Source organism: Mirounga leonina, unplaced genomic scaffold (genome assembly GCF_011800145.1).
Source record: "Mirounga leonina isolate KUSES-001 unplaced genomic scaffold, KU_Mleo_1.0 Mir_91, whole genome shotgun sequence".
NCBI lineage: Eukaryota > Metazoa > Chordata > Mammalia > Carnivora > Phocidae > Mirounga > Mirounga leonina.
This window is the reverse complement of record NW_023270839.1, coordinates 31,262,475-31,289,152: the sequence shown is the minus strand read 5'-3', so window position 1 is coordinate 31,289,152 and position 26,678 is coordinate 31,262,475. Positions and strand designations below refer to the sequence as shown.

The following is a 26,678-nucleotide window of genomic DNA, read 5'->3' as shown; positions in this document are numbered from 1 at the left end:
AAAACCCTGTTCCCCCAATGTCAGACAACAGAAGAGTAATTAATGTGATAGAGTCATTCAATGGCATATAACACAGCAGTGAAAATAAATTTACTACAACATTCAGCATGAATTAATCTCACAAATAGTGTAGAAGGAAAATGCAAGTCACTTTATGATTCCACTTATATAAAGATCAAAGACACAAAAATGAACAATGTATTATTTAGGAATACATACCCAGCTGCTTTAAAAAACACAAGAACAGTAAACATAGAATTCAGAATGGTGGTTATCTCTTGGTGGGGGCAGGAAAGGACACAAAAGATACAAAAAGTTGTTGGTAATGTTCCTTTTCTTACAGTGGGTGATGAGTACATTAGTGTTCATTTTTATTCTTCATACTGTATACATTTTTTTTTACCGTATACATTTTTTAACTTTTTGTATGTACTCAAAATTTAATTTTAAAAAATTTCTACAATTTGGGACCTGTTTGGACACATTTTGGATACATTTTCTGTGCTGTGTAATAACAGCAGTCACTAACCACAAGTAAGTATTTAAATTTAAGTTAACTATAAAATTATTCCTCAGTTGTATTAGCCACATTTTAAGTGCTCAATAACCAAGTAAGCTACTGGCTACCATATTGGTAGTGCGGATACAGAAGATTTCCTTCACAACAAAGTTTTATTGGATAATACAGGACACAGTGACTATCTCCAAGAAGAACACCTTTCTAGGGCGTGGGTGTTTCCCTCAAGATTGGAGAATGACAAATACCGAGACGTGTAGAATCCAAGAGCAGAGATGACCTATATCCTGGGTACAGTTTTACATCGAAGGCTTTAAAGACATGCCCGTCATCCCCACTGCATTCCCACCAGAGTGGAATGGCAGGAATACTGGAGAAGTGATGCAAAGCTTGAGTACCCAGAGCAGGCTGGAGATAGGCACCTAGTCTCAGCAGCCGCAGAATGATGCAGAGGGCCAGCAGCAGATGAGACGTCAGAGGCCCTGAACCGGCTTTCATCTTTGAGCCTAAAATTCTGTGGCCTGAAGACCAGAAACAGATTGGGAGTGCAGATTTCTCCCTGGATGCCAGAGGGCAAAGATGCTAGGACAGGCATGGCTAGTCTCCCCCCACCCCATCCGTTCCTTTCCTCCCTAGTAACAGAACGCCAACAAGGCTGCCCAGAAAAGTCTGTATTTGCCAGCCGTCCCCATATTTAGATACAGCTATGTGACTCAGTTCTGTTCTATGACTTTAAGTAGAAGACTCTGTAAGCCTTTCTTAAGAGACAAGCATGAGACCTGAACTCCCTTCTTGATTCCTTCATCTGTCTTGTTGCCTGGAGCAGGGATGTAATGGTTGGAGCCTGAGGCACTCGCTGGACTAAGAGCATAGGGATCACACCTATAAATGGCAAAGCACCCTGCTTTACAGTGCCTGAATTTCTGATGCCTTTGTGGAGCCAAGTAGCCTTATTTACCCTGGCCTACCTACCTCTGGACTCTTATATAAGAGAACAAAATAACATCTATCCCTAAATTCTGTTAGTTTGGGTTACTATTACTAACAGCCAAGCTTAATTCTAATGGGTACAGATATCTACCGTTAGAGACCAGTGGGAAGGAAAATGTTTCTACTAATGCCAGCTTGGAGAGATGAGGTATGTGCCATGCCCTCCATCCCTGAGATGGCCTAGCACTACCACCGCCTGCTAGAGTGTAGAATCAACAGCAAAACGAGGGTTAAGGAAGAACAGTGAACTGATTAGGACTAAGTTTTCTACCACTTGAGCAGACAAGAAGCTAAGTTCAGTTACAGAAAATTAAATAGTAACATATCTTGCACTATTGAGCTCTTAGTCTGAATCTCTACGAGGATTGAGCCGAACCCATGCCAGTGGCAATGGATGAGGTCCAGGGGGGTTTAGAGGGGAAGGAGGAAAAAAATGAACCTTAAAAATCTCAAAAATTTAGTGTTAGAGGAGCGGCACCAGCAGATATTAAGAGTGAGGAAGGATTAAAGGAGAACTTTCAAACGAGACTTTTTTTTTTTTTTTTGGTATGCCTTAGAAATAACCAACACTAAAGTATCTTTCATGTTACCCTTGTTAGATCAGTTATTCAACACCAAAGTCTTCCTGTGATTAGGGAGCTACAAAATCCAGCAGACATGACTATAAAATAAGCACGATTATTCCACAGCACAGGAGGTCCTAGTTCGTTGCATTTCCCCCCTTTTCTTCGCTACGTTTTGTGGTGCTGCAGGTCAAGGTTTAGCTAAGCAGGTTTGGAGGGTTAAGCCTGGAGGCCGGACTTTATGGACGGGCTTTAAAGACAGACCATACGACAGGAAATCGCTTATGAATTGGCACAGTGTTTAAAAATCACAAGGAGAGAATTTCAGATCCCGAGTCCAAGAACGATGAGATCCCTTCAGGCCTCCCCATTTGCTGCCTCACTCAGGCTGGGCTTTCCCCCACGAGGTCCCAAGGTCCAGCTTCTATTGGAATCGGCAGCCCTAACCGACAAGAAAGGGCTCTGATCTTTAGCTCGTGGTGAAGCTGGGATTAAGCGCTCCTGATCCCAGGCGTCTAGTAAGAGGCCGAGCTCTGGAGCGGATCTGAGTGGGACTTGTTGCTGGGGAAAACCGAAGCTTTGCTTCCCAGGGGAAGGGCTGACGTTCCCGGGCCTCCACGGCTTGCTCGGCTTGCTCGACTCGATGCCCGGGGCTGCACCGCTCTCCCTGGGAGGCGCGTTAGCTAACTTCCCGCGCGGCAGCGGACGGCGCGCCCCCGCCACGCGCACTCCCCACGCCCAGAGCCCCGCCACGCGCCCGCCTCCTACATGAGTCCCCCACGCACGCTCTCCCCACCGCGCGCGCCCCCACCCCTGCGCCCCAGCACGCGCGCCGCCGGCCCCTTCCCGCCGCGCTTCCTAGTGCCGCGAGCGCGCACTGGCCCGAGGAGGCGCTGCGGCCGCTGGGGCAGCACCGCCCCCTCTTCCTCCACCTCCTCCCGCCTCCTCCCTCTTCTCCTCCTCCACCTCCTCCTCCTCCTCACTACTGTTCCCACTCCCGGGCGGGGGCGAGCGCGTCCGGTTTGCTGGAACCGTTCGGAAATGGCAACTTGCGCGGTGGAGGTGTTCGGCCTCCCGGAGGACGAGGTGCGGGGGGCCGTGGGGCTGCGGGGGCCGTGGGGCTGCGGGGCGGGCTTCCCTTCTCGCTGCTCGTCAGCCGGACGGGAGGAGGCGGCGGCGGCCAGAGGGTCGGCTGTCAGCCCCCACTGCCGCCGCTCGAGCTCCGGGAGCGCGCAAGGCGCCGTGGGGATCCGGGGCGGCCCGGCGCGCGCGCGCGTGTGTGTGTGTGTGTGTGTGTGTGTGTTTGGGCGGGGGGGGGTGCTTGCTTTAGCGAGCGGCGTTTTCTTCGCCAGCCTGTGGACTCCACGCCCCTGTCCTCCCGGAGCCGCCGCCTTCCTCGTCAGTTTCCTTCAGGAAGTGCCGAGGAGGGGCGCTAGGCAGCGAGGGGCGTGCGTGCGCCCGGGGGCCGCGCATCGCCCGCCGGCGTCTTCCTGCCCCCCCCCGCCGAGGGTGCGGGAGCTCGGGCGTGGGGCGGGTTTCCCCGGAGATCGGCGTCCCGGCTGTTGATGAGCCTGCCCTGGCGCGGGCCCGCTGGACTTCACTTCGTGGGCTTTGACGTGAAGAGTTCCAAGTGAATTGTCATTAGCTGTCTTGATTTTTTTTTTTTTTTTTTTTTCCACCTGAAGTCGTTTTTAACCCCGTAACTGGAGAGGGCGATGGGAAAGCTGGCAGATAGATTTTCCTCCTCAGGGTTAGCAACAAGGGTCAAGTGTGGCAAGTTCGTGCTATGTTTCACTGGTCTTCAGTGACATTTAAAAAATAAAGCCGAAAAAGTATAAATACTTTAAAGAACTTCCCACAGCTATTCACTTTGAAAATTAAGTTCCATGATTTAAGAAGGCAAAGCCGTCTCTTCTCAGCGAAATAAGGCTGGTTATGCCTGACACTTAGTAAAAATGAGGCCATTTGGAAAGAGTTGTTCCGTTTTAAATAATGAGATGTGGCTTCCCTAAATTCTTGATGAGTGTCTCAGAAATGGGAATGGGTGGGAGATGAAAAGCTATCTAGTTTAACAGTGACTCGTTCAGGTTGGGGGAAAAAAATCAAATTTAAGCATTCTTGTTGACTGGCTAAACTGTCACATGTACTTGTTATCAAGATTGGACCCAATTAACTGTAATACATCACCGTAAATTTAATGTATCTTCTGACCGTGTTGGAATAGTTCCTTCTCTTAGTAACTTGGTATCTTCAAATGTCTTTTACAAAATGTCTTTTACATTTATCTTGACAGTTCTTTGTATATAAACAGTGGGCAACTTGTTTATGCAGGCAAGTATCTCAGACAGTTTTGAGAATAATTGTGATAGATCAGAATATAATTTCTTAGTTATTGCTACCAGAAGAGAAGCAAAGTGGTGGTGGAAAAATGGTGGCAGCTTGGTAGACCCTCAGAAACAACAGTCAGTATGTTATGGCCAAAGATGATATTCCTGCTAACATCCATTACTGTCCAGCAGAAGAGATCAGAGGAAAATAGTGTGGTGTTGAACCTGTGATCGCTTTCTTCTCATCCGCCAGGTCTCCCTGGCTTTGCTACCATAAGCTGTTCAATGCAGATAACCTTAAGCTGACATCCAACCCAGTCAGGCTGGCCTTGGACTTTCTTTCGTTTTTGTTGTTAGAGGTAGATCCTGATTTCCAGATTTCTCATCTCATTCCCTTCCAGCAAAGCCAGTTGAGCATAGAATATTGCCAAAGGCATCATTCACTCTTCTCTCTTTGGTCCAGGTTCTCTGTTTTCTGTTACCTGCTTCTCGCATCACCCTTCTTCCAGCTGAAATAGAACGAATTATGGCAGTTAGTGGGTGGTCAGTAAGCTACTGGGGCTCAAGGCCAGAAACTCCACCCTTTGAAATGAAGTGTTCCTGAACTTGCATCCTGAGGGATTTGTATTTCTAGGAAGTTTCATGGTGTGGGGCCCGCTCTGTTTGCATGATGGGGATCCAGTTGTCAGTCCCATGACTCAAAGTTCCTTGCAGCTCCCTCTGTCTGCTTTGTCCACATTGAAGAAAAGAGTGAGATCGGATGATAAGAGACATGATGATGGAGTGTTGTCTTCCACTTCTTCCCCTGGGTTATTCATTCAACAGACATTTATTAACTGTCTGTTCTGTGTCATGCAGTGTGCTGGTCACCAGGGATAGAAAGAGAAAAAACAGTCCCTGCCTGTTTTGTGAGGAGCTCACAGTCTGGTGGGAAAGATAAAAATCATTTGTTTTCTTGTAGAGGTTGCCATCTCATCACTCTTATTTGTCATTTATTTTCTGGTCCATCAAAAGTAAAAGAGGGCTTAGGAGAAGCCTCCCCCTCACTTTTTTTTTTTTTTTTTTAGAAGAAAACATTGTTATTTTCTAGAATTCATAGACTAGTTGGGAAGAGGCAGCCCTCTGCTGTTGATGACAAGGTAGCTTTTCTATTGCAGCAAAAAGTGATGATTCTCATTTTAAATTTGAAACTGAAACAAGAAGAAAAATGAACAGACATGGGATAGAAGATACTTGGAGAATTATAATTTAACCAATTTTTTTTTTTTTTTACCACTGCGTCACACTGTATGAACATTAGTTGCTCATTGAAGTAGGCCGAAGTTTAGACCATAATTCCTATCACTTTTCAATGAGTTTTAGCTCTTATTCCACATACAAATGTCTTTTAGTGAGAGATGGTCCTGGCTTCATGTGCAGAATTTTGTCATTAAAGCATAACAAACTAAGGAAGTAGTGACTATAAATTATACCAGAGTTGCTCTGACCGTCTCTTGGGATTAGCAATAGAGGCTAATTCCCACCAACCTTTGGTGAGGAGGCGTGTGGTAGTTACGGACACTGGAATTCAGCATCCCTTCCAGCCCCCTTTCAGTGGACTTCTGGGTTAGGCAGAGGTTGGAAAGCCAAACACCATGTTTCTCATACTTTCTGGCACTTAGCATTCTGGAAATGGGTTTTCAAATAGGTTTCCCAGTATGGCACACTTGCTTGAGATTTGGAAAGTAGATATGAAGCAGAGCATAAGTTCTTGTTTCTTTGGCTTGTTCTTCTGACAAGCACAGTCATGTAGACATTGACTTTTCCTGCAGAAGTGTTTTGGTATCTGGTAACTTGTTTTGTGAGGATTGCTAGGAAGTTGCAGAACTCATGCTGGTGGCAGCTTCCTGATGACTAGCTAGGGTAAGTTTGTAAAGCCAGCAGATCTGGGGGTGGCCCCTGAGTCTCTGCCTTCCTGATGGGGGCAGAAGTGGCAGTTTTCTTGGAGGGCCAGTTCGATCTGTTTCCAGGGCCTCGGGAAGCCCAGCCTGCAGTCCGCCTCTCCAGCTCTTCCCAGCGATTTTCTAAGCACCCAGTTCCCTGGGTTAACTTCTTTTTTTCGTAAAACATCTAGAGTGATGTCCGTTTCCTACACCTGAAACCTGACTGAAACAAGGTAGAGAAGGAAGGAAAGGGAAAGACTTGAGAGTGTCCACTGCCAGTTTGGTAGTACGGTTTGTACACGTAGAAGAATGAATGCCTTTGGTGGGAACAGCGACAACAGAGCATAAGCAGCGGGGTAACTAAGAAGTGCATCTGCTGACACTTCTCGACCCCCGATGCCAAGTGGAAGCAGACCTGGCCTGCCCAGGCATCATACCGAGCCTGGGAGCACAGTTGTCCAACCTTTATTCCCTGCACGCAAAGGAGGAGAAGCACCGTTTAAGCCCCAGCTGTGTTAGTATCTATCCCATACTTTTCATGCATTGATTTTGCCATTGCTCCTTTTTTGCAACTCCTTAATTCCAGCAGCATCCTATTTTTCATGGGTTTCCATGGGACCAAAGAAGTGGATAAATAGAATTTATTTTGTAGCAGTTTACTTTTTAGTTGTTTTAAAACCAACAGAAAAGTTGGAAGTACAGTGCAAAGAACTCCAGATCCTCCTCACGCAGGTTCTCCTGCTGTTGACATTTCACCACAACTGCTCCATAATCCTTTTTGCCATTTTCATTAGTCTTTTTCTGTTCTTCTTTTAAAAGATTTATTTATTTATTTCAGAGAGAGAGAGAGAGAGAGAGAGAGAGAGAGAGAGAGCATGCATATACGAGCAGGGGGAGGGGTAGAGGCAGAGGGAGAGAGAGAATCTCAAGTGCATTCTGTGCTGAGTGCTGAGCCTGACACGGGACTTGATCTCATGACCCTGAGTTCGTGACCTGAGCCGAAATCAAGAGTCGGGCACTTAACTTACTGGGCCACCCAGGTGCCCCTCATTAGTCTTTTTCTAAACCATTTGAAGGCAGCTGCAGACCCAATGCCTGTCACCTCTAAATATTTTAGTGTGCATTTTCCTAAAATAAGAACACTTTTTAAAAAAGATTTTATTTATTTATGTGGGAGAGTAAAAGAGAGCATGAGCAGGGTAAGGGACAGAGGGAGAAGCAGACAGAGAGTCTGATGCGGAACTCTGTCCCAGGACCCTGGGATCATGACCTGAGCCGAAGGCAGACGCTTAACGACCGAGCCACCCAGGCACCCCAACAAAAACACTTTCCTACATAACAGCTGTCCAGTCCTCTAAGCCAGAAAATCAGCACTGATGCAACCCTACCCTCCGCAGTGCAGAGCCCATCAATCTTTGCCGGGTGTTCTAATAATTTCTCTTTTTCCTTTCTGGTCCAAGAGCCCCCTTAGGAGCATAGGTTGCATGTACTTGTCATGGCTTTGCGGTCTATTCTAATCTGTATCAGTTCCTTGATAGACAGTACAGGCCGTACAACTTGTAGGATGTTCCCCAGCCTGGGTCTGTGTATTGCTTCCTCAGGGCCATGTCACAGTCATGCTTTTTTGGGAGGAATCATGGAGATGCTGCTGCATTCTTCTCGGTGTCTCCCATGAGGAGGGTGCGTGATATTGATTTGTCCCGTCACTGTCGGTGATAACCTTGCTCACTTGATCATTTTGGTGTCTGCCAGGTTTCTTTTAGTAATGTCATTTTTCCCCATGCATAACTGATTCGTATTTTGTGGGGACATCTTCAGAGTTTATGCCAGTAGCCTATCCTTCATTCATCAGATTTCCATCCAGTACTTTTAGCATTCATTGATGACTTCCACCTGAATCAGACACCGCTATTTTTTTAATTTCCATCTTTATTAATTGGCATTCTGTGTAAGAAGAGCTTTCCCTTTCTCCTTCATTTATTTATTTATATCAGCATGGGTGTGTAGAATTCCACCTTGTTCAATGGGTTGTAATTATTTACTATCATTAAATGCTCAAATGATCACAGTTTGGTCAGTGGAAACCCTTTCAAGGGGGTTCCTAGTTCATTGTGACAAGTCCCCGTCCTTCTTTGAACCCTCCATGACTTTCTAGCAGAAGATGTTCCAGACTCCTCTTGTATTTTGCCTGGCCCACCACTGTCTGGAACCAGCCATTCCTCCTCGGAACCCTGGTGCCCGGAACACTCAGAACGCCTTTTAGAAGACAAGATCTGGGTGCTCAGTGTGCTCATTACTATTGAATGTCATTGCCCTTCAACCATTTCAGCAAACAGTTAAGAAATATGTGTGTGTATGTGTATGTACACACATAAATGTATACCTATTTCTCTATCAATCTGTATACATGTATTTAAAAATCATTAATTCATATCAGTTTCTTGAATTCAAATCTAATGCCTCAGGGTTCTTTCCAGCCATCATAAGTACTTTCTCTACCAGTAAAAATTCTGACTTTTATTATTCTCATTGTATTCACTTATGTGCCCAGTCTCTTTACTCATGTTTTTGGTGTCACTGATTTCCCCAGCACGCAGGCATCTCCTGTGTCTGCCACTTTCAGCTTTAGTAGGAGTATTGCTGTGGCACAGAGTCCCATGTGCCCCCTGCCAGTGGCCACCTACTGATGCATCTCTGTATGGTACCGTCCTTTTCCTCTAGTGCCCCAGGCTAGGGAGCATGCTGACCATGCACCTCCATGAGACTCCTCCTCCCCCCAAGCCCTGCCTGAGTTGGGCCTGACATTGACTCCTTTGCACCAGGAAGAGATTCGAAGGGACTGTACGTATATATATTTTTGTTTACAGTTAACTATTAGCAATTCCTCTATCATATAGGAATAGGATCTTGGAGCTGGAAGGCACCCGTAAATAAATCCTTTAGGGTAAACAGGGGTATAGAAAAATCAGATTTGACTAGGATAGACTTCTGGCTTTGTCACTGTCAGTGATCTAGCATAGTAGGTATTTGACATCTGTCAGAGCAGGATATTTACATCAGCTGATTCTCCCATTCCCTAACTGTGTCTGGTATTAAGAATATTCTATAGTTCCGAGAGAATGTAAGACTGCTGGTTTGAATTGCTAAACCCACTGCCTACTGAATTCTGTGGCCATCAGTGTTACTGACCTCTCTCTACTTAGTCTGGCTCCCTTGCTAATCCCTGTCAAAGTTAAGAGGATAAATGAATGGAGAAGACAGGAAGAAGAAATGCGGGGAGAAAGACACAGCCCAAACAGATGAAAAAAGGTTTTGATAAGATTTTTCTGAAGTCTTGAGGAATAAATGTCTGTAGTGCAACATCGTAACCCCATGGCCTGACCCAAACATTTGGCCGCCCCCCATATGAGATGTGCTGTGCCAATGAATGTGACCAATCATGTCAGTGCATAAAGATGCTTTCATGAAAATATTCTCCTTTAAGGTAAAAGGGTCAGCCTGAATATAATCAGAGCTGCCTTTAATGAATGCCTGCTATATTCCCAGCACCAGGTCACATGTTCTCATACTTTAGTTGTAGTCATCGAAACAGTTTTGCAGAAGTAGATAGTGTTATCTCCATTTTCCAGATAAGGTATGTGAGATTGTGTTTTGCTCAAGGTCTTGGTCCTATTAGGTGGCAGATCTGGGCTTGAATCTCAGATTTCTTTAATGCCAAAGAGTTGGTCTTTTCACTGTCCTACAGCAAATAGTTGCCTCAATAGAAGAATTTAACAGAAGAGAGTCTTTCTCAGGAAGGTCACAAATGTAACATGTGCAGGATTAACTTGTAACCATTCTTATGTTCTTCCACATTTTCTGTCTTTTTTTGTTAATAGCTGGACCTCTGAAGTACTTGAATTCTGTATTTGCTTAAATATTTGTTGAACAGTTACTGTGTGTAAGGCATTTGGATCAGGCCATGAGGCGATAATGATGAATGACAGACCTCACTGAATTTATAGCCTACAGGAAGAGAAGGACAGTAAATACATAATCAACACAAACATTTTATAAATGTGAAGGAAAAGGAAGGTGAGATAAAAGTATATAACAGGAAAGATGAATTCATCTTGTATGGTATGAAGGAGGGGAGAGAGTATGAGGAAAGGCTGAGGAAGTCACCTTTAATCTGAACCTAAGGATGAATGGGAGTTATCCAGGTGAAGAGTGGGGCAAAAAGCCTTCCAGGTAAACATAGCTAACTGCACGTGCAGAAGATAAGATGGAGAGGAACGTGAAGAAGACTAGAATGGTGGTGTCAGGAGATAAGTGTGGAGAGGAGAGACGAGCAGAGCCCAGGCAGGCAGGCGAGGGAAACTCAGCAAACACGTGTGGACACGTGCACACACACACACACACATCATCATCACTAATATTTTTTTTTATAGTTACTGTTTGCTCCTCGGATATTTAACTTTTTCTCTACTTGTTATTCATTTCTTGTCACATCTCTGGCTTTCCATCTATGATCACTTTTTTCTGCCTGAAGTACATCCTGTAGAAGATTTTTTAGTGTTTGCTGGTAATAAACTTCCTCCGTTTTTGTTTTTGCCTGATAATGTCTTTATTTTTCTTTTCTTCTTTTTTTGTGGGGGGGAGGGGGAGTGGAGTAAAATTTGTAAACAGTGAAATGCAGGTTTTTAAATGTACACTTTGATGTACAGTGCTTTTCAACAACATGTGTAACACACAACTCAATTAAGATATAGAATATTTCCATTACTCCAGGGGTGCCTGGGTGGCTCAGTTGGTTAAGCGGCTGCCTTTGGCTCAGGTCCTGATCCCAGGATCCTGGGATCGAGCCCCACATGGGGCTACCTGCTCAGCGGAGAGCCTGCTTCTCCCTCTCCCTCTGCCTCTACCCTGCTCATGCTCACTCTCTCTCTCAAATAAATAAAATCTTAAAAAAAAAAAAAAAGAATATTTCCATCACTCCAGAATGTCCCCTTGGGCCCTCTTTCAGTCAACTTCCCACTTCACTCTCCAGAGCCAACCTTTTATCACCATGCTTAGTTTGGCCTGTCCTGGAACTTCATATAAATAGGATCATACACTATGTATTCTTTTGTATCTGGCTCCTTTTGTCTAACGTAATGTTTTTCAGTCACCCATGTGGTTGTTTGTATAAGCAACTCATTCTTTTTATTGCTGAGTAGTATTCCATTGTATGAATATAGCAGATGTTTATCCATTCCCCTTTTGACAGACACTTCTATTGTTTCCAGGTTTTGGCTACTATGAATAAACCTACTGTGAACATTCATCTACAAGTCTTATGAAAACATCTTTTCCACAAATATAGGTTATGAGCTTGGTGTGTACATTTCCAGAGGCATTTCATGTATAAAGAAGCATATATGGTGCTATCACATTTAAGAGTAGTGTTAAAATGTGAAGTGATGATGAGCTGATCTTTTTTGGAGATTATATAGTTCTGATTGAATAAAGTTATAGTTTTCTAGAGGGGAAATAGTCCCACAACTGCATTAACTATAGCACTTCTCTTTCTTACCTTCATGCTCTTTGCCTGTGGGTCTCAACTTCAGTGTTCATTGGAATCACCTGGAGAGTTTGTTCAAACACAGGCTAGTGACCCCGCCACAGACTGTCTGATTCAGTAGATATGGGGCCTGAAAATGTGTTTCTGATAAATTCCCATGTGGTGCTCATACCACTGGTCCAGGGAATACACTTTGAGAACCACAGCTGGCCCTAAATCTAAGGAGTGTGAGTGTTCTAGTTTATCGTGGTTATTTCTGCCAAACACTGGGAAGGAGATTTGACCATGAAAGCAAATCTATAGTAGTCATATACTCCACCTTTACTGGGTCAGTCCTCATTTCATGTATTTTCCAGTAAGGGTGATCTAGCATTTACATTTTTATAAAATGTTGCAAGTAAATTTACACACCAGAGGAACAAAACTGCTGGTAGTCCACAGGTTCAAATTTTTAGTTTTGAAAATACGGTCACCATAAATTATATAACATATGTTGCAAAAAAAGAGACAAAAATACATCCTTCCTTTCCACTCTAGTAGTTTTTAAAATAAATATGCTGTATTTATATTATTGCATTATGTGAATACAGTATCATTCACATCAGAACCCTTATGCCATGTTTATAACTATTGCACATTTTCTCACTTTAGTTTTCTATATACTTGTCACAAATTTGCAAACTGTCTGACAGAGCTTTAAAACCACTCAGTGTATCCATTCCCTTTTCTTCATTCTTGTTGGAGACAGCCTCTTGCTACGTCACTTCCAGCTGAACTGCTCGAACTCTACACCTGCTGTGGAGCTGTCACCTGCAGGCTTCCATTTGCCATCCTGTGAGAATTCGCTTGATTTCTTTTCTGCGTTGGAGCTACTGTTTCTTTAATCTCTTGTCTTCCTCTTTCCCAATTTATTCCCTCATTTGCTGACATACGTCCTCTATATAATGGGCAGGTACTATTGACTGGAGTGTTTCGAGATAGGGTTATCTGAACCTATCATTTCCCAGTGGGACTCTCATGTATAAATATTTATAATATTTGGTTCCTCTCCCCCCTTGCATCACTCAGTTTCCTCAGAGAGAAGTCTTCCAATCTTCTGTTTGGTGGCAATAGATCTGGCAGCCAGTGTTCTGGGCTCACTGTTTGTGTAGACTTTTCCTTGCTTTCCATAAAGTGCCTTATTCCTACTTTTGGCTACTTCAGAAAGCTTTGTGGTTAATCAAGAATTTGTCAGCCCCTGCTTTGTGCCAAGTATTCTGCTGGGTTCCACAGAGAATACAAAGATAATGAAAAGATAAACTTCTTGAACTTCAAAATCTCACAATTTTAATAGTGGAGAAAGACACATCGTTATCTCCTCAGATAAGAGACCATATGTGATAAGTGCTATAAAAATGGGCCTTTAACAGTGAAAGGGGAAAATTCGTTTCAACTATGAAGGCTTTTAGAAAAGATAGCATTTGGACTTTGAAGGAAGGACAAGCCTTTAAAAGAAAACTACACTTTAAAAAATTTATAAAAAGATTTTATTTATTTATTTGACAGAGAGTGAGAGAGAGAGAGCAAACAGCAGAGGGAGAGGGAGAAGCAGGCGTCCTGCTGAGCAGGGAGCCTGATGCAGGGCTCGATCCCAGGACCCTGGGAGCGTGACCTGAACCAAAGGCAGACGCTTAACTGACTGAGCCACCCAGGCACCCTACAGTTTAAAATTTATGAAAAGTTTAAGAAGGAAAACAAAAACCTTTATCATCTCATTATTTTATTTTTTAAAAGATTTATTTATTTATTTGAGAGAGAGCAGGGGAGGGGCAGAGGGAGAGGGAGAGAGAATCCAGAGCAGACTCCCTGCTAAGTGCTGAGCCTGGTGCTGAGCTCCATCTCAGGACCCTGAGATCATGACCTGAGCCAAAACTGAGAGTCAGGTGCTCAACCGACAGAGCCAGCCAGGTGCCCCTATCATCTCATTATTTTATTTCATTTTTTAAAATAGTTATATCACTGTTGCATATTTCCTTCTAATCTTTATCCATCAACATACAGTTTTACAGAGTTATCATAGAATAGATATCATTCTGCATCCTGATTTTTCTAGTTAACATGATAATTATTTTCTGTCTTTAAATAATATTAATACATTTTAAATGGCTGCTCAGATGATACAGGATTTTAACGATGAAGGGGTAGGGGATAAAGAAGACTATCCCAGGCACAGGGAACCCAACTTATGTAAAATCTCAGGGATAAGTAAACAGGGTATCTTTTTTATAAAGTAGACTGACTGGAGGTATGAGGGGGGAGTTAGGTATGGGAGGGAGGCAACAAAAGGGAGGGAGAATGATGAAGAGAGGAACAAAAATTCTTCCAAGACCTGTGAGAGATGGAAAGATCTAAGGCTCTGCATTTCCTGCTCCTGGATTTTGGGGGGTTGAGAGAAGATTAGGGAGCAGTTAGAAACTGTTTTTATGACTTGTGGAGAAATCTGAGGCCTGGAAAGCTGCTTTTAATTCCTGTAGCCTCCTGCATAGATAACGCATTACTATTTTGTTTTGCACTGTCATTGAGAAAATCACTTATCTTTGCCTAGGATTTGCAACTTTTCCATTTCACTTTCATAAATCAAGAAAGCTTTCTTAGGAGTGGAAGGGGTAAGTCTTAAGGTTTAAAGAAGAGCTCTGATCTATTTGGGGATAATGTCCCCATTTTGAATAAGGAGAAGATGTTTAATTTTCATTTCTTTTTCCCTCATTTGAGTACTATCCACATTTCTATTAACAGTACTTTGAATATCATGTTTCCAAAGTTATTGAAGAGTTCAGTCTCTTGTTGCAGCATTTATGTTCTTCGGTTTCAAAGATGCTGTGAGATATTATGATTTCTGCTTATGGTTGGGATTGCAAAGACTCGTTTTGGCAGTTTTCTAGCATTAATTTATAAAATGCACTTAAGTGAATGCAAATATGAAAATAAAGGGCATTTCTTATTTAATTTTATGACAGAATCTTAGATCAGTATAGCTTCACATCACTTAACCACAACACCCAAGATGACTAGTTCTGATATTTGCTGTAGGAAATGCAAGGAGAAGGTTTGAAAGTTAAGTGTGTTTGTGACTGTGAGTAATTTATCATTCCCTGGAATTTTTTAAATTAACACTTGTTACATTTTTCTCCAGGAGACTTCTGGGGGATAGTTTCAGTAGAGGTTCCACCAATATGGATTAACTTTCTAAGAGGGGTGTGGTAATTTCTTTCCTCAATTAAGTTTATATATAAATTATAAACACTTGTCTGTGTTTACAAAATTTGGGATTATCAAATAACATTATTTGCTGATGGCACTTTTGATTACACTTTACCCCTTGAAAAACTTTGTATTTATTTATTAAGTCATCACAGAAAAGACTTCTAATTTTCAGAATTCAGTGTTGGAGATCCATACCCATCTAATAAAGTACAGCCATTTCCCAGTCAACCGGTAGATGAGAATTTGGCTGTTCAGACCAATAGAATACTCTAATGGGCCTATTTATTCAGTGGGACTTTTCCAGGAAGAAAGGGTGACTGCAAATCTCTTCCGATTTTTGGGAATAGAGTCCCTGCAGAAAACTGAAATTTCAGTTCACATATTTTCCTTTCTAATTTTTAATTCTATCTTTATTCTGATACCTGAGGATTTCCCTTCTTTCTTGCAAAATCAGCTATGTATTTAGTTTTATTTGGGGATATAGGAAACTTATATTTTACCTAGAATCTTTAGTAAGCATTTTTGTATTATCTGAATTTGTCATCTGAGTTTTGGAGCTAATAGAATATTTCCATGATCATATTTATTCAGTGAAACTTCCAGGAATGAGGGTGGTTGTAAGCATTTAGAAGTAGGAGAAGATTGAAATAAATATTCCATGATATGTATATTTTCGCCTTCTCAGACCTGTGTTCACAAGGGAATATGACTACTTGCTGATGGAATGACTGTATAATAGACTCCATTAGGTTGCTATCTGTTGGGCTACATCTATTTCATGTTTGTTGATCTTCTAAATGCTTCTGTGAATATTGCTATGCGTATGTCCTTGAGTACATGAGTGAGAGTGTATCTAGGGGATAGACCTAAAAGTGGAATTTCTGGGTTATTGATTTAGAACTTTAGTAGATTTTCCAAATGTCTCTTCAAAATGATTCCTCAATTTATACTTCCTACCAACACCATATAAGAGTTTTCCCTGATTACTGGTGAGATTGAAAATCTTTTCATGTGTTTACTGTCCATTCTCTGTGATTTCTTGTATTATGTTGTATATATTTCACTTACTGGTTTTTAGGATTTTTTTTTGGATATTCTGGATAATCATAATTTGTCAATGGCACACATTTTAGATACTTCCTCTTTGTCTATCCCCTTGCCTTCTCATTTTGTTCATGGCATCTCTTCTCATACAAAAGGTATATAATTTTAATGTCAAATCTCACCACTTTTCCCATTAGAGTTTGTATTTTTAAAAATCCTTTCCTACCTCAGGGTCATGGCAGTATTCTAAAATTTCCTATGAAATTTTTAAAGTTTTCTTTTTTGCTTTTAAGACTTTAATGTATCTGAAATTTGTTTTTGTATAGAGTATAAGATAGTGATTAAATGTTATTATTTACTTCTATACTCATTTTTACTCTTCCCTATGAATTTTACAATTATTTGTTAAAATCCATGACAAAATCTGGGCGGGGGGAGTTGGAATTGTATTAAATTTATAGGTTACTTTGGAGAAAACAGACAATAATATGGAATATTTCCATCTGTGAACACAGTGAATTTCTTCATTTATTTAAGTCTTCTTTGTGTTCTTCAGTAAGTTATTATAATTTTATCCATAAAAGTTTTTTACATTTCTCATTAAGAGAAATGTTACTCTGTTACTCTGTGTCTGATAGTTTTGCTTAATTGGAAATTTTTAAAAATATACGTTCTGTTTTATAATATTTTCTTACTCACCTTTTAATTTTGAACTATTTAAAATCTACAGGACAGTTAAAATAGTAGTATAATGAACACCTATATACCCCTCAGCTAGAGCCACAAATTGGTAACATTTTACTTACTCCCTTTATTTACACACACACACACACACACATACACACACACATTCAATTTTTTATTTGCTGAAACATTTAAGAAATATTGTACTTTTTCATACTTTATCCCTAAATATTTCTTTTTTTTTTAAGATCTTATTTATTTATTTGAGACAGAGAGAATGAGAGACAGAGAGCATGAGAGGGAGGAGGGTCAGAGGGAGAAGCAGACTCCCTGCCGAGCAGGGAGCCCGATGCGGGACTCGATCCCGGGACTCCAGGATCATGACCTGAGCCGAAGGCAGTCACTTAACCAACTGAGCCACCCAGGCGCCCATTATCCCTAAATATTTCAATATGTATCTCAAAAGATGCCTTATATAAAACCTTATAACAGTATTATGATATCCAGGAAATTTAATACTTGATTTGTTACAGTATCAATATATTATGGTTTTATTTAATGTATAATCTATTGAATGGGATTTTTAAAATAATGAGCATAGGGGAAAAAAGAGAGAGAGAGGCAAACCAAGAAACTGACTCTTAACTATAGAGAACAAACTGATGGTTACCAGAGGGGAGGTGGGCAGGGGGATGGGTTAAATAGGTGATGGGGTTTAAGGAGTACACTTGGGGTGAGCATCGGTTGTTTTATTAAAAGTTGAATCACTAAATTGTACACCTGAAACTAATATTATACTGTATGTTAACTAACTGGAATTTAAAACTTAAAAAAATAATTACCTTTCTAAACAGTTATTACAAATGATTATAAGCTTTTGATTTTGTGTTATTGGTACATAGCAACAATGAAAACATTAGTACTAAGAATTTGGCTGTAGATTTTATTGGAAGCAATGATAAGTTCTTAATGTAATATTTAACTCTAGTTTTTTTGGCTTTTCTTCATAGATAATCAAGTTATCTAGAAATAACAATATAGTTTTTATTTTCTCTTATGTATCTTTTAATCAAATTAATTCTTGAGGAAGAGTCCTTCAAGTAATTTTAAAATCCTGATTACTTTATTTGATATGTATATATTTAAAGGTATGTGTCTTGGGTATGTTATAAAGTACATGAAAATAATATATAAATTTTTGTATTTTAGGAAAATTCACGAATTGTGAGGGTCAAAGTTATAGCTGGAATAGGCCTTGCCAAAAAGGATATCTTGGGAGCTAGGTAAGTATATTAAGTTGGGTTGTAATTTTATTTATTTATTTATTTAAAGATTTTATTTATTTATTTGACAGAGAGAGACACAGCGAGAGAGGAAACACAAGCAGGGGGAGTGGGAGAGGGAGAAGCAGGCTTCCCGCCAAGCAGGGAGCCCGATGCGGGGCTCGATCTCAGGACCCTGGGATCATGACCCGAGCTGAAGGCAGACGCTTAACGACTGAGCCACCCAGGCGCCCCTGGGTTGTAATTTTAAACTGCCCTGGTTGATAATTTTTTCTAAACTTTGGTGAGATGAATAATTGAATAATATTATTGGTAAATTATTGTGCAAAGTGGAATGATTATATTTCCAATTGGTATTTCCAATAAATTCCTTGGTATCTACCACATGGCAAAGGTGGGGATTCTGGAAGGAATAAACCCAGAGAGTAGGTTCCCAAACTCTGTCTATGGATATCTGCTGACCCTGAGTCACACATGTGATAGCAGATTCAAAGCAACTTAGCTAAAGACAAAAGATCTGAATAGAGATAAGAGTTACTGCCTAAGAAACATGGTTGTGGTTCTCGTCCAGAGAAGATAATTAATTAGATGATAAAATAAAACAAATAATCATCAGAGAAAAATTGCAGAATCCAGAGTCTCTACAACTTAATACTTAGAATGTCCAGGATATAATTCAAAATTATCTATAAAGAATCAGGAAAATGGAACACATTCTCAGTAGAAAAAAGAAAATATGTTCAAAAACATGTTTATACTTGATATTATAAGATTAGAAATCTCAAGAGCGAGATAGAAACCATAAAAAATGAAAATTCTAGAACTGAAAATTATAATATTTGAAATTAGAAGTCAGGTGGAATTAATAGCAGAATTCAGATGAAGAGGAAAACTTAGTTGAACTTAAAATTAGATCAGTAGAAATTATTTCCTAATTAGCAAATGAGAGAAATGGGGCAACGGGGTGGCTCAGTCAGGTAAGTGTCCAACTCTTGGTCTCTGCTCAGGTCTCAATCTCAGGGTGGGGAGTTCAAGCCATGCCTTGGGCTCCACACTGGGTATGGAGCCTATGGGAAAAAAAAGAGAGAGAGAGACAAAGATTGAAAAAAATTTTTTAAATGAACAGTGACTCAGGGACTTCTTAGATAATATCAGACAGTCTAACATACATGAAATTAAAGTCCTAGAAATAGAGGAGAGGGGGAAAAATGAGGTAAAACATTTTTTAAAGAAATAATGGCCAACTTTTAAAAATTTGATGAAAGATACAAATATATAGTATTCAAAAATCCCAAGCAGAATAACACTAAGAAGAACTACTGAGGCACATCATAGTCAAACTGTTGAAAGCCAAGTGTAAAGAAAAATCCTGACAGAAGAAAGAGAAGAAAATGACATATTACATACATGGGAACTACAATTCAATTAAGGGCTTTGTTCTCCAAAGAAACTATGGAGGCCAGAAGAAATTGGAACAATAGAATAATAATCATCAATCCAGAATTCTGTATTCAGTGAAAATATCCTTCAGGGTGATGACAAAATAATGACATTTTCAGGTAAAACTATGAGATTTTATTATTGGCAGACCTGCACTATAAGAAGAGGTAAAGGAAGTTCTTCCAGCTAAAAAATAATAGATGGAAACTCAGATCCTCAAAAAAGAATAAGGAAATGGGAATATGAAAACCTTATAACACTTCTTGCAGGGTTTTTATTACATATGGATGGAATATATATAATACCTGTAGCATAAAGGATAGGGATGGGTATGGGTTATCATCACAAAAAGAACAACTATTTTTAGTTGCTGCCGAGGCATTTTACATTATGACAACCCTGCTCACACCCCAAGTTTGGACATTTAAATAAGGACCTGAGATTAGGATTCCTGCCGCAAGTTACTGCTATGCTTTTCCCAGGACACCCTTTTTAAAATAACCACTTAGAGTTAAGACCACAAAAAGTTAGTGACCTCTACCCCAACCACTTTATAAGTAATAGGTGCTTGCCACCCTGTTCTTCATCTCCTGCTCTCTCATGACCTGGTAACAGAGGACTGCCTTTCCTCTGTCTCATTGCTCCTTCCCATTTCCTCCCATTTCTGGGATCTGTAAGTAACAAATCTTGTGCTTTACTTCCTTTATGTGGGTATATTAAAAATGCCTTCAATCAAAATGACCCTGGGGTTTTCACTTCCACAGAGTGGGAGCTCAGATGCTGAGGGAGCTACCTGTCAACCACCCATGTGGGTGGTTTATTCCTCCTCACTCAGTAGATCCTAATCTGCAATTTCTTAATTTAATATATAGCTCCAGCTCCTCAAAAACAGTTATGGACCTGTTTACTCAACTAAATAAATGTTTATTAGAGTGGTACAATATTAAATGTAAGTGGAATAAAAAATTAAGGGTGTGTTTTGTAATATCTAGATAAACCACTAAAAGTAATGTAAAGAATTGTATATAAAAAACCAGCAGACATTTTTAAATGAAATTCCTGAAAAAATAATTAAATGAAAGCCCAGGAAAGGAAGAATAAATGATCTAAGTGATCGAGAAAAAGACAAAAAGGGGAAGGGGAAGAATAGAAAACCAGTAATAAACTGGTAGACCTAAATCCAATCTTATCAATAATAGCATTAAACATTAATGGACTAAGGTAAATATGAGGCAGAGGTTGTTTGAATGGATTGAAAAACAAGACCCAATTACATGTTGTTTATAAAAGATATATTTAAAATATAAAGATACAGATAAGGTGAAATAAAATGGACCCAAAGAAATATGTCACATAGACAGTAAGCATAAAAAGACTGAAGTGGATTTATTAATATCTGATAAAATAGATTTCAACACCAGAAAATATTTGCAGACATGTCATAACAATGAAAGAGTAACCAGGAGGCCATAACAATCATAAATCACAAATAAATTATAAAACAATCATAAATATGTACCTATTAACAGAACTTGAAAATATATGAAGCAATGCTGGACAAAATTAAAAGGATAAATAAAAAATTCCACAATCCTAGTGGAGACATTAACGCCTCTCTCAGCAATAGATGAAACAACTAGATTAGAAAATCAACAAAAACAAATTTGAACAATATTATGAACAACTTCAAAATAAGGAACAAACACTATTTCTAACAACTATGCATATACACTATTTTCAAGTGGATGTAGTACATTCACCAGCATAGCCCATAAATGTATTATTTATTTCTGCATGACTATGATTACCATAAACTTAGCTTAAAAGAACAAACACTTATTATCTCAGTTTCTGTGGGTCAGAATCCTTGCATGATTTAGCTTTGAAGTCTGCTTCAGGGTCTTACAGAACTGCAGTCAAGGTATTGGTTAGGGGTATGGCCTCATCTGAGGCTTATTTGGGGAAGAATCCACTTTCAAACTCATGTGGTTATTGATAGCATTCAGTTCCTTGTAGCTGCCAGACTGAGGGCTTCAGTTTTGCTGGCTGTCAGCCAGAGGCCACCCTAAGTTCCTTATTTCATGACTTTCATACAGCAGCTTACAAGCTAACAGCTTACTTTTTCAAAGCTAGTAAAGGAGGGCGTCTCTAAGCATAGATGGATTACAATCTTACATAATACAATCACATATATTTTGTCACTTTGGCCATAATGTATTGATTAGAATACATAGGTCCTTCCCACATTTAAGGAGAGGATAACACAAAGGGCATGAACATTAGGCGGTAGGGATAATAGGAGCTACCCTAGAGTCTGTCAGCCATAAAATATGTTGGGCCATAGGGCGCCTGGGTGGCTCAGTTGGTTAAGCGACTGCCTTTGGCTCAGGTCATGATCCTGGAGTCCCGGGATCGAGTACCGCATCGGGCTCCCTGCTCGGCGGGGAGTCTGCTTCTCCCTCTGACCCTCCTCCCTCTCATGCTCTCTGTCTCTCATTCTCTTTCTCTCAAATAAATCAATAAAATCTTTAAAAAAAAAATATGTTGGGCCATAAAACAATAAATCCAACAACTGCAAAATTCACATTCTTTTCAAGTGCATATGGGACACAGACCATGTTAGAACATAGACCATGTTAGAACAAGTTTCAGGAATTTTGAAAACATTGAAATTATATAGAGGATATTCTCTGATAATAATGGAATTAAATTATGAATAAATGACATAATGGTATTTGGAAAAACCCCAAATATTTGGAAATAAAACAATATTCTTCTAAATAATCTATGGGTCAAAGAAGAAACCACAAAAGAAAGTAGAAAACATTTTGAACAGAATGAACAGAATGAAAATGAAAATACAGCAATATCAGAAGTTTGGAGCTGCAGCTAGAGTAATATTTAGAGGAAAATGTATAGATTTAAAATGCCTAATTTAGAAAAGGAGCAAAATCTAATGAATGATTTGAATTCTGATCTTAAGAAATTAGAAAAAGAAGAGCAAATTAATTCCCAAGTAAGTAGAAGGAAGAAAATAATAAAGGTAAGGGCAGAAATTAGTGAAGTAGAAAATGCATAATGATAGGAAAAAATCATTGCAGTCAAAAGCTTGTTTTTTGAAGGGATCAATAAAATTTTAAACTTCTAGCTAGAATTGATCAAGAACAAAAGAGAGAAGGCACAAATTACCATAATGGGAATGAAAGCAGAGGCATTGCTATAGATCCTATGGAACTGAAAAAGACAAAAAAAGGAACACTGTGCACAACTTCATACCAATAAGGAATTGTACACAACTTAGATGAAGTAGACAAAATCCTTGAAAGACAAAAATTACCAAAATTAATCACAAAAGAAATAGAAAGTTTGAATAGCCCTATAATGACCAATATATATTAATATATGATCAGGTGAGCATTTTTCTAGGAATGTAAGGTTTATGCAACATTTAAAAAAAAGTCTATCAGTGTAGGATATAGTGGAAGTGCCTTCCCTTCCAGCCTCTGTGTTCTCAGCTAAAGAAACAAGGTGACCAAGGGGACGTCATCATTTAGAAAGCGTCACAGTAAGATGCACATGGTATGCCACTACTGTAGCTCTAAGGCCTACTACCTTCAGAAGTTGACCTATGGCAAATGTGGCTGTCCTGTCGAGCAGAAGAGAGAGTATAACTAGCCAAAGCTAAAAGACGAAATACCACTGGGACTGGTTGAATGAGGCACTCAAAAATTGTATACCGCAGGGCGCCTGGGTGGCTCAAGTCGGTTAAGCGACTGCCTTCGGCTCAGGTCATGATCCTGGAGTCCCGGGATCGAGTCCCGCGTCGGGCTCCCTGCTCGGCGGGGAGTCTGCTTCTCCCTCTGACCCTCCCCCCTCTCATGTGCTCTCTCTCATTCTCCCTCTCTCAAATGAATAAATAAATCTTTAAAAAAAAAAAAGTTGTATACCGCAGATTCAAGCATGGATTCCATGAAGGAACAACAACTAAACTCTGTTGGGGCTTCCAGTTCATCTTAAGGATTTCAACAGTTAGTCACCACAATAATAAATGTTCTGATTTAAAAAAAAAAAAAAAATCTATCAGCGGCACCTGGATGTCTCAGTCAGTTGAGTGTCTGCTTTTAGCTCAGGTCATGATCTCAGGGTCCTGGGATCAAATCCCACATCGGGCTCCTTGCTCAGTGGGGAGCCTGCTTCTCCCTCTCCCTTGGCCCCTCCCCCCGCTCATGCTGTCTCTCTCTCTTTCAAATAAATACATAAAATCTTAAAATCTATCGATGTAATTCATCATATTAATATGGTACAGAAGAAAAAAATACATTATTACTTCAGTAGGCATAGAAAGTACATTTGACAAAATCCAACACCTGTTCATGGAAAAAAAAAAAAAAAATCTCAGCAAGCTGAGAATAAAATGTAAGACTGGTTTAACATCCAAAAATTAATCAGTGTAGTTCATCATATTAATAGAATAAGTGAAAAATACATGATCGTTTCAATGAAAGCAAAAAAGCATCTGACAAAATTCAGCACCCATTCATGATAGAAACTCCTAACAAATTAGGGACTGATGGGAATGTTCTAAGCCTGATTAAGGTTATTGTGAAAAAAAGAACAATAGTAACATCATTCTCAATGGTGACAGTCTGAATGCTTTCTACTTAAATTCAGGAATAAGACAAGGTTTTGTGCTCTTACACTTAATTCAACACTGTACTGGATGTCCTAGCTGTATAATGTGGCAAGGAGAAGAAATTAAAGTAATGCAGACTGAAAAGGAAGGAAACTGTTTATTTGCAGACAACATGATTATGTACATGGAAAGCCCTAAAGAATCTACAAAAAAATCTAGACAGATTTTTTTGGTACAGGGTACCAAAGGCCATAAGATACAAACTCAATGTACCAAAATCGATTATATTGTTATATCCTATCAATGAACAATTGGAAAATAAATTTTTAAAATACCCATTTACAATAGCATAAAAATAAAACTCAGAGGGACGCCTGGGTGGCTTATTTGGTTAAACATCTGACTCTTGATCGTAGCTCGGGCCTTAATTACAGTGTTGTGAGTTCAAGCACCATGTTGTGCTCCACACTGGGCTGGAGCCTACTTAAAAAAAAAAAAATAAACTTAACAAAAGATTTGCAGGCACTGTACACAAAAGCTACAAAATATTGCTGAGGGAAATTGAAGATTTAAATCAATGGATAAATATGCTATGTTCATGGATTGAAAGATTCACCTGTGTTAGAGTTTCATCTTTCTTCAAATTAATTAGATTTGGCACAATCCCAGTCAAAATCCCAGCATGTGTTTTTGGAGAAATTGATAAACTGATCCCATTATTTTTGTGGAAAGTGAAAACAGAATAAACCAAAACAGTTTCATAAAAGAAGAACAAAATTGGAGAAGTTATGCTACCTACCTAATTTCAAGACTTACTATACAGCTATAGTAATCAAAACAGAGTGGCATTGGCATAAGAATAGATATATTGTTCAGTGGAATAGAAGAAAGAGCATAGAAACACACACACATACACACATGCACACGCACTCACACATATATATGGCTGGTTGTTTTTCTCCAAAATGTGTAAAGGTAATTCAAGAGAAGGATAGTCTTTGGTACTGGAACAACAGGTTATCTCTATGGAACAAAATGAATCTCGTTCCTTACCACACATCATATAGAAAATTAATAAGAGCTAAAATTATAAAACTTCTACAGGGACACATAGGAGAAAATCTGTGCTTTACTGGGTTACACAAAGATTTCTTGAATGGGACTTGAAAAGTATGAACTATAAAGGAAGAAAAATGTTAAAATGTACTTCATCAGAATTAAAAACTTTTGTTTGCAAGACACAGGTAAGAATAGGAAAAGGCAAGCCACAGATTGGGAGAAAATAGTTTCAAAGCATATTTGATAGAAGACTTTAATTCACAATATGTATTGAGCTCTTACAACTCAAAAATAATGTGATAAAATAGCTGATTAAAAAATGGGCCAAACCCTTCTCAGACCTTTTAGTTCTGAGTAGGAACAATAAGAAGTTCTTACAATGTTAGGAATAATAGTTGTAATGTATTGGCATAATTTACTTGAATGTCTTTAATTTTGATATTAACATCAGCTTAAATCTATTTTTGCTACCAGATGATAGCTATTTTCATGTACTCAACTTCCCTCCGCATTGTATTAATCTGTTACTCAGTGTTAGTCTTAATTTTTCTGTGTTGGAAATATGTATTGCATGACTATCTGTAAATCATGACAGAAAATGCAAACCATTTTCTGAGACTTTTGGGTCATGCATTGATATGAAGTTGCTAGCTTATTTTATTCATGATGATTTTATCTTCCTCTGTTACCCTCAGAGGATACTATTTTTTAAAAAGGATATCTGTAAATCTTCTAAGATTATTAGATTATGTGTAAGATTATTTTGTTTCAGTCCCACCGTCCCACCTATACACCATTTTCCACAAAAGCTCCTACTAATTCGTTTATCCCCTTCATGTAGCTAGTTGACTGTGAATAAGTAATGTGGAAAAGGAAAAAAAAAAAAAAAGCAAAACTCTCAAACAGACATTGTCTGTGGACTATCCAGGTGAAAGTGTCTAGCTGGGTGGTGAGATCGAGGATATATATTTGTATTTACATTCACATTTAATATTTATATTTGAGAGTACGTAGTTAGTTGTTAAAGCCATAGATCAGATTGTGAAGGGAAAATGTTGAGAGAACAAAAGGCCAAGGGCAATACTTTAGGGAATTTCAGTATTTAACTGGTAGATTGCAGGAGAGGAGCCTAAGAAAGAGACCGAGAGGGAACAGTTAGAATAGTATGAGGACAACCAGAAAGGGTGTGTGTCATGAAAGCAAATGAGATTAGTTTCAAAGAGAAAGTAATCAGTAGTATCAAAAATAGAGAGGACCAACAAAATAAGTGCCTGGAAGTTTTGATTGCTTTAGCAAATTGGTGACTTTTAGAGAGCAGTTTCAGAGGAATGGGTCAGAAGGAAAGAGGTAGAAACCAAATTCTAGGGCTTTCAAGAGCAGCGGGAGTTGAGGAAATGAAGAAAGGGAGGTGGTTGGCTCTATGGCTGAGAA

The 26,678-nt window shown here is 39.6% G+C and overlaps 1 protein-coding gene and 1 pseudogene across 2 annotated transcripts in view; both read left to right on the top strand.

Moving 5' to 3' along the window:
• The first annotated feature begins 3,065 nt into the window (after nucleotides 1-3,065).
• NEDD4 (NEDD4 E3 ubiquitin protein ligase) overlaps nucleotides 3,066-26,678 on the top strand; it is a 121,559-nt gene continuing 97,946 nt past the window's right edge. Inside the window, exons 1-2 of one of the 2 annotated variants that reach the window (XM_034994440.1) lie at nucleotides 3,066-3,156; nucleotides 18,042-18,115. In XM_034994440.1, coding sequence (XP_034850331.1) covers nucleotides 3,112-3,156; nucleotides 18,042-18,115 — 119 coding nt within the window. In that variant the 5' untranslated portion in view covers nucleotides 3,066-3,111. Of the gene's footprint in view, nucleotides 3,157-18,041; nucleotides 18,116-26,678 lie in introns of those variants that run through there. The other variant, XM_034994441.1, reaches the window with a different exon arrangement.
• Nucleotides 22,482-23,654, top strand: LOC118003472 (annotated as a pseudogene).